The sequence below is a fragment of the Zea mays genome, chromosome 8 (genome assembly GCF_902167145.1).
Source record: "Zea mays cultivar B73 chromosome 8, Zm-B73-REFERENCE-NAM-5.0, whole genome shotgun sequence".
Taxonomy (NCBI): Eukaryota; Viridiplantae; Streptophyta; class Magnoliopsida; order Poales; family Poaceae; genus Zea; species Zea mays.
This window is the reverse complement of record NC_050103.1, coordinates 103228073-103235941: the sequence shown is the minus strand read 5'-3', so window position 1 is coordinate 103235941 and position 7869 is coordinate 103228073. Positions and strand designations below refer to the sequence as shown.

The following is a 7869-nucleotide window of genomic DNA, read 5'->3' as shown; positions in this document are numbered from 1 at the left end:
ATAGAGAGCCACTTGATGGCTTGTCCGGTTATTCAAATCCCATATAGATTGGATGGTATTGGAAAAAAATTATGAAAGATTTTAACTTGTTTGGAATTTAAATCAACTTAATCTCATCCAATCCATATCCTAGATTGGAAGCAAAATAAATCCATATCCACATGAATTGAGAACAAAACGAAAACAGAAGTTGCTCTAAAGATGCGACCTCTAGATGAGGACAAATAGTTAAAATTCCCGTTTGCAAAAATAGGAAATTCGTATTGTATTTGGGGCTCTATAATTTTTATACGATTTCAATTATCAGAAGAAAGTGTGTTAGCACTCCAGCAGCTATGCCGGTGATTTATTGTACGCTTCAGCCTTCAACTCCGTCTTCCCATGGACGCCAATGAGTTGCAACTTGAGTTTCTTAACCTCAAACACTGAATCACAAATGTACAACGCTCGAAGCCACTAATCACTCGGCAATGTTATTTAGCTAACATCTAGGCAATCTGACAAAAAAATGAAATGGTGGTGGTGTTTTTCCTTTATTTTTTGCGATAATATACATAGTTTTTACACGAGTAAAACCTGAGTGTACAAACTAGTAAAACCAAATTGGCAAAAGGCGTCACCTCTGCTATGTAGTCGCCATCGCCAGTTCGCCACCGGCAATCACTTCAGAGGGCGGAGCCGCAGAAGGGGCAGAACCGGAACTGCGGATCGACAGCGCGGCTGCACGCGCCGCACCTTGCCTCCCGGAGCAGCAGCGAGGGTCCCGACTCCGCGCCGAGGGAGCCCGGTGCGAGGAGGCCGCACTCGCGACAGAGGTACGCGGGGTCCTTCCCCGGCCACCGCCAGACGGGGACGAAGAAGAGCTTGAGGACCTTCTCCGTCTCCACCAGGTCCGCCGCGCCGCCGCACCGGAGGCACCGCCCCGCCGCTTCCTTGAGCACCCGCCCGGCCCCCTGCTCTACGCCGCCTACGAAGAAGAAGAACATCTTGCCGGATCTTACTTCCTGTCGTCAATTTCGTCACTCGAGATCGATCTCAGGTCGATTAGCCGGTTAGGGTCGAGGTGGTATCGTGGTAAGTGGGGTTTTGTAAGGCTTGATCTGTAGGCGGATTGGCTCTCGGGACAGAGGTGAAAGGGGATGAACTTTCTCGAGAGCACGGAATTGAGATCACGAATTCCCTACAGTTCGAGATGCGTCACGGTAGCGTTGCGATCCGTTTTTTTTTTTTTTGCAATTTGCCCATTTTTGTCTTTTTCTATAAATATGCCATCTCTAGTTTTAATTTAAAAATAAACCTTCTGTTCGGCGCTATTGTTATTGGTGCCAATTTAACACGTTTAGGGCTGATTTGGTGCTAAGGGATCCCAAGGGGATCCATGGGGGAGGAATCCCCTTGTTATTCAAAATTAAATTGCAAGGGGATTTCTCCCCCATGGATCCCCTTGGGATCCCTTACCACCAAATCAGCCCTTAGGGGTCTAGACCTTGTGCTCCACGTTGACGTGGATCTAACGTGGCAAGTAGGTTAACGCCTAGGTCGGTGCAGTGGATCTTATCGTTGATCTAGGCGTCATTGCTATGGCGCCAACCTAATGGTTATAAATACCACGATTTGGCCGCCGATTCTTTGTATCACATTTATCTAGTTATTTCTCTTCCATACGACAAACACCAACCTAGATCAGCCAATTCGACCATAAAAACTTGTAATATATCCATTGTTCCTTGGTGGCAAGGTAACGTCCCTCCTTTTTTCCTCTTTTTTGGTTTACCTTTGGTCTTTGATTATTAGTGTTAGGGTTTTTTAATCATTTATAATCTTTACTAGGTGAGTGCCCGTGCGTTGCAACGGGAATGTATAATAACACGATAACTTATATACAAATGTGTGCTATATTGTTATGAAAAAATATTTCGAAATCCATTTGGATCCTACTCATACATAATTTTTGTTATTTTAATCTACCTATTTCACCATTACATTGCAACCATCAGTAACATATAGATTTCTATATATGATTTTAATAATGTCACTGAGTTATAATGACAGCACGATTGGAGAAGTGTTATTTACAACTCAAATCTCATAAAAAGGTACTAAGAAAGCACCGAAATAAGGTAATAAACTGTCACAAGAACCAAGTGAACAATGAAATATCTCCATTCCAGCAAACAACATGATAGCCTAAAACTCGAAAAAAGATTAATACAATGTTGACCATATATCATGGCCATCACCATTGTCATCATTTATCAAGCATGGATTATATTGATCACATCGCGCACCTCCAGCCTGCATTGAAAGCACTGTTTCCACCCCTAATGATGAAGAGGTCGAAGCAGAGGCCCTTGACGGAGCGGACGTAGTGCGCGGCGACGGCGCAGGCGTACCGGATGAGCTTGCCGTACCAGGCGAGGCTGAACTGCAGGAGCACGTGCGCGACATCGGTGCAAGTCCAGAGCGTGGTGGCAGAACAGAAAAGCACCTCAAGAAACACTTTGTCGTAGGCGCTGTCATTTCAAACTTCAAGTAGTTCAGCACAAAAGCTTCCATTTCTAGAACCTTTGAACGTACATGTTATTTATTAGTGACCGTGAGTGACAAACAAGAGAATATCAGATAATGTTTGTTGTATCTTTTTTTAAACACACACAAAACAAACCTCATCTCTGAAGTATGTATTGTCTATTATGTAGCAGAATTCTTCTACCCGGGTGCACATATCTCCTCGTATTTTATGGATTTGAAGTTTCCAACACATCAAAATCAAGCATGCCAACAGCCTAATGATAACTGAAAGAAATAAAGGGGAGGAGAAACAAAATCTTACGCCGCTATAAGCATGCAAGCAACACCAAGTAATTGCAGCCTTTGGCGGTTGATCTCGTTGCCAGAAAGATAACGGTCGATGTAGTTGACTGTTAGGTACAAGGTATCAGGAGCAAGACGATATTCTTCAGCAACCTGCACGAGGAAAACCCATCATGAATATAAGTTGACAAGATTATTCTCTAGGCTTTTCTTATGCTTAGCAGGAAAAACTTACTTTCACAAGCCACTCTATCAAAATTGCCCTCATGCTAGGGTTGACATCCTTTTGAATCGTCTCCATGAAATCAGTCGATGGTCTTTTCTTCGTCTGCCAGAAAGCAAAGCACACTATTAGTGACAAACAAGGAAGAAGTAGAGATTGCTAAGATGCTTCAACGTATGTACAGATGAAGTGTAGCTCAATTTTCCTCCGAAAAGAATTTGATCAAATCGAGCTTCATTAATGCACCAACAATGAAACTTCACATAAAAGAATCAGAAAGTGTTCTTTTTTTCAAAAAAAAACACAATCAGGAAGTGTTCCCACACTGGTAAACTGCAGTTATAAAATGATCAAACACGCTTAAAGTAAGTTGTAAGTATACTACAACCTAGCTTATTTAGTGGCATCAATGTAGATATTTTGCAGTCAAGCCAAGATTTCTTATGTTCAGTGCTTGAGGGAAACCATTTTGGCACCATGGTTTAGGAAAGAATGTGTTACCTCAGCTTCTCGCAGATGCATGTAGATACAACTGTGGATCCTCGAAGTTGCTGTCAACTTCACAGATGATGTCGATTTCCATTAGGGCAGGGCCAATTTTCTCCCACTTATTTTCTGCAAAAGAAAACAGGCCACACACGACTGAATCAATAAGAAAATAGACAAAAACATACTTAAAATGGAAATCTGAATCTCAGCAGACCTTCAACGTCTCTGTCCTCTGATGTACGCAGATGTTCATCCGTCCGTCGCTGCAACGAAGCCAGCATCGAGCAACCCCCATTGTCTATGTACTCGAAGTCCGGGCTTTTCATGGAGTCACAAATCGAACTCTAGTCACAAATAGCGGCAAACTCTAGTCGGCTGCCTGTGAATGCCTTATCTTACTACGTTTCGTTTAGCACTTTGATTTATGTTTAATTTAATGACTATGTGAATGTTTTAGACATCATGATGTAATAAAGTAATACTTTTTTCCTCTATTATTTGAGCATTGTGTGATGATGTCCAATTATGTAATCGTTGTGTACATGAATTTCTGATCCTAGCATGTACATGGTTTGTATTCGGTTTACCTTCTAAAACTGGGTGTGACAGCAGTCGATGAACGAAGGAGAGTTTGAGCCTTTGACGTGGTTGTCTCGTAAGCATGTAAGGTCGTAGGATGTTTTTCTTTGGTAGCACACAAAAAGATTAAGTGATTGTGCAGTACCAAGCAAGGCTTAACAATGGGGTAGCAGGGAATTGAGACCGCGAGGTAGTAGCTCACAGTTTATCTATTGCCACCATGGACAAATGGAAATCAGATGCAAACTGTCCACCATAGTGGAGTGGATTTTCAAATGTTTGGAATCCTAAATAAGCACATCATGCCAAGTTCACAATCATTTGTGATTTTGTAATGCTGATAAAATTCCATGTCGTGACTTTGATACAAATACTTTCTACCACCATAACAAGGATCAGTCTAAACTTGGCTCTACAAAAGCAGCCTATAAGAAGTAAGAACCTAAAAATAAAATAAGCACAAGAAAAATCATAAAGCCAAGCTTTAAAAGCTTCTACACTTTTAGGACAGATGAATAGCGTTCAAACTTCAAACATGTGCCACCAATAGTTGATTGAATGTCTTGCTAACCATGAATTGTGTGTGACATAAAACTAAGCACAGATCGATTTTTTGTTTTCCCTTCACTTTCTTTTGTTGCTGCTATTTTTCATCACATTAACTCTTCCCTGCATTGTGCGACAAAGAGTGTTTCGTGTAAGATTACCTTCATAGACACCATATACAGGATCTTCAGACAGTAAAGAGGTGTGTCCATATCAATGAAATTGCTTCCATAAGTTTAGAAAACAACTTTAGCAACTGATTTGACAAGTATAATATATGGTATATACAATTTGTGGTTTTAGCATCCTGATGACAATGTCTCTTGTTGATAAAGAGACAATTTGAAAATTTTCACAACAAAATAGACCTAAAGCAACCAAGACCAGCGGCTAAATGACCAGCAAAGCCCATAGTAATCCCAGTTAAGAATGAAGAAGACTGTTAGCTAGATAGATAAGTCATATGAGAATCTGGATAGATTTCATGGGTTTGTATTTTGATCATTACTGGTACCTATTGTGACATGCTTTCGTTGACCACCAGAAATACCCCTCATCATCTCCTTCCCTACCAGCGTATCAGCACAGACCTCCAAGTCTAATATCTGCAGGTATATATAAGGAAGCAGCAGACATGAGATCCCAATTTCGTGATAACAGAAGTCGTATTTGTTATCTTACAGCTAGATCCCCAGCTAGCAGACTGTAACTTCAATGTGTAGTCTGTAACAATATTGGATTGTTGCTCACCCATAGTTGAGGCCTACATAAGTTTATAGTTAAATAAATAATTGTTACCAAGTTGCAAAAAAAGGTAGGAGGTGATATATATGACTGTCCACATTAAGTCCCGATCCTTCCTGTTTTATACTCGCATAGATAGATTTTTTTCAAGCACAGAATGCTCTTGTTATCTGTAACAACCTCACCTTCATATAGACATCAATATCATGATCTGGCTTGATGTTGGTTGTCTTCTCCCTTCTTGCCAACTTAGTCAACATTTCTAGAACAAGACAAACAAAAAACTTAGCACCTGTTATCCCATCGATGGCATGACCCATCCAATGGTCTAAAATAAAACGAACACCCAATATATTATCTTCTAGAACTAAACTGATACAAATTAAATTATACTACAATACGACAAGGCTTTAGAGTCGCTAGCTACAGACCAACTTGGGTTATAGGCATCCTTATGCTGTGATATATTTTTTCTCTGTTTAAAACCTCTACTGTAAACTGAAATCAAGGAAATGATTAAAAATGAAAATACATGAATTTGCAGTTTATATCGATCGCTCTACTTCCTAGCTTCTTCACTATTACCTTCTTGGAAACATCTGTTCCTTTTCCTGTTAACTCTTTGTGCAACCAGCAACATCCCAAAAGAGGACCATTTTAGGAGGCCTGTGTATGCTCAATTAAACCTGTGTGGCTGTGTATACACTATACACCCAACATGTAGCAATTAATTAAGAGGGGAAACACTCGAGAGTGGACAAAAAGGTGCAGTGAATATTTAGGTAAAAAGAGCTGCTAATCACAGTGTAAAAGGTTGTGGAAATATATGTAATCAAAAGCTAGCAACTAACTCAGAGGTTTTGAAAAGCATCTTCTCCTTTGGCATACTCAAATTCCAGATGCAAAAAATAAATTCCACAATCCTATGCCTGCATCCAATGGAGGAGGCGGGCACTTTCCCTGGTAGGCATTGTAGAGAATTGCACGGATTAGCCGGTTGTGCAGCTGGAGGTTCTCCTGCCCCAGGGTCTGCAAGCACAGCTTTTCAAAGTCTTGCCTGTTGAGCCTCTCTGATAAGTAGCCATTCAAGTAGCCAAAATATCTCCGCGAGCGATCCGGACCAAGCCGCTTCAACATCTAAGCCTTGAGATCCCTGAGATCAATACGACCATTCTGCTGTTGCTGTTGTGGAGCTGACGGCTGCCGCCGCCGCTGCTGTGGTGCAGCCATTAGCCATGCCTCCTCCCTTATTGTGTCCATGCAATTACCACCGCAGCAAACCCCAATATCAGACCCGGAGTAGAGAAACCAACGAATTGGGGATAGCACGCCGTAGGATCAAACCATTAGGGCTTACGCCGCTTCCTACAGAGCGCGAGCCCGTACCCGAATTCCCAGCTCGCCGACCATGGGGGGGATCGCATCTCCGCTGGCGCCACACCAGCTTCGCAGCCTTCGTGTCCTGCAGCTGCGCCGGCAGCCCATGCGAGAAGAGGAATGAGGTGAGGGAGACCATCGCAGGCAGTGGAGGCGGACATTGGTGGGGGCTAGGGTTACAAAGAAGGGAAGGGATCCAATAGCTCATGGTCGGCAGGGGCGCGGGGAGGGCGGCCGTGGACCTCGCGGGGCAGATCCGGCGGAAGGGACGGTACACGTAGAGAGGTAGGCGGGCCTACCATTGTGGCATGCGGCGAAGGGGCGGATGGGGCGCTTGGCTTGGTGAGGGGAACGTCCACGGGCGCGCACGTGGAGAGGGGGGCGAGCGGGGGCATGGGTGGTGGTCTACACTATTGCCTTAATAGTTAGTAGAGATATTATCGATCTGTAGGATGTCTAGGCGCGATAATCTGCTAAACAAAGGTAAGCGTTGTATAAAATGTATTACCTAATATTTCCGGTTCTTACAAAGCATACTGAATTTTAGGAAGGGTCCTTTGACCGGAACTGCTTCGACCCGCTGCCTTTGCCAAGGGGTGTTACAATGTCTATTTGTTTTTGTGGTGATCCTTACAAGGCTGACAAGTCCGAGGATCATGACACCTATTGATAGAGGTATTGAATGTGTGCTAACTATACATTTAAGACAACGATTGCTCAACGCCGAATGAATTTTATGGTAAGAATATTTTGTCAAACGATTATCAATTTTCATACGAAGTGATGCATGTTTTGTTTTGCTACTAACCATTGCATGCTTTGTATACTCCACCATTCCGTGATTTTGAGAAGTGGATTGACACATAAATCTCCCGAAAATACAAGGAATTGTTGGAGAATCTTAAGAAGTGGGATGCAGAGGACAAGGAGAGAAAAGCCAAAATATGAGAGGAGCTTGCAGCGGAGCAATAACGGGTAGAAGAGGAGGAAATGAGGTGTGTGTTGCTGATTACAAGGAGGAGTGAAAGTCGCCTAGAGGGGGGGTGAATAGGGCGAATCTGAAATTTACAAACTTAATCACAACTACAAGTCGGGTT

The 7869-nt window shown here is 42.7% G+C and overlaps 1 protein-coding gene and 1 long non-coding RNA gene across 2 annotated transcripts; both read right to left on the bottom strand.

Moving 5' to 3' along the window:
• Positions 1 to 514: 514 nt before the first annotated feature.
• LOC100275135 (uncharacterized) lies at positions 515 to 1165 on the bottom strand. The gene has a single exon (NM_001149304.2). It carries the CDS (start codon positions 984 to 986, stop codon positions 666 to 668), a length of 321 nt encoding a protein of 106 aa, NP_001142776.1. The 5' UTR covers positions 987 to 1165; the 3' UTR covers positions 515 to 665.
• Positions 1166 to 3049: 1884 nt separating this feature from the next.
• LOC103635618 (uncharacterized) lies at positions 3050 to 5720 on the bottom strand. The gene is made up of 5 exons (XR_002264694.3): positions 5581 to 5720; positions 5166 to 5414; positions 3741 to 4774; positions 3539 to 3652; positions 3050 to 3142 (listed from the first exon to the last, which is right to left on the bottom strand). It is a non-coding gene; the product is annotated as an uncharacterized lncRNA (long non-coding RNA).
• Positions 5721 to 7869: the final 2149 nt, after the last annotated feature.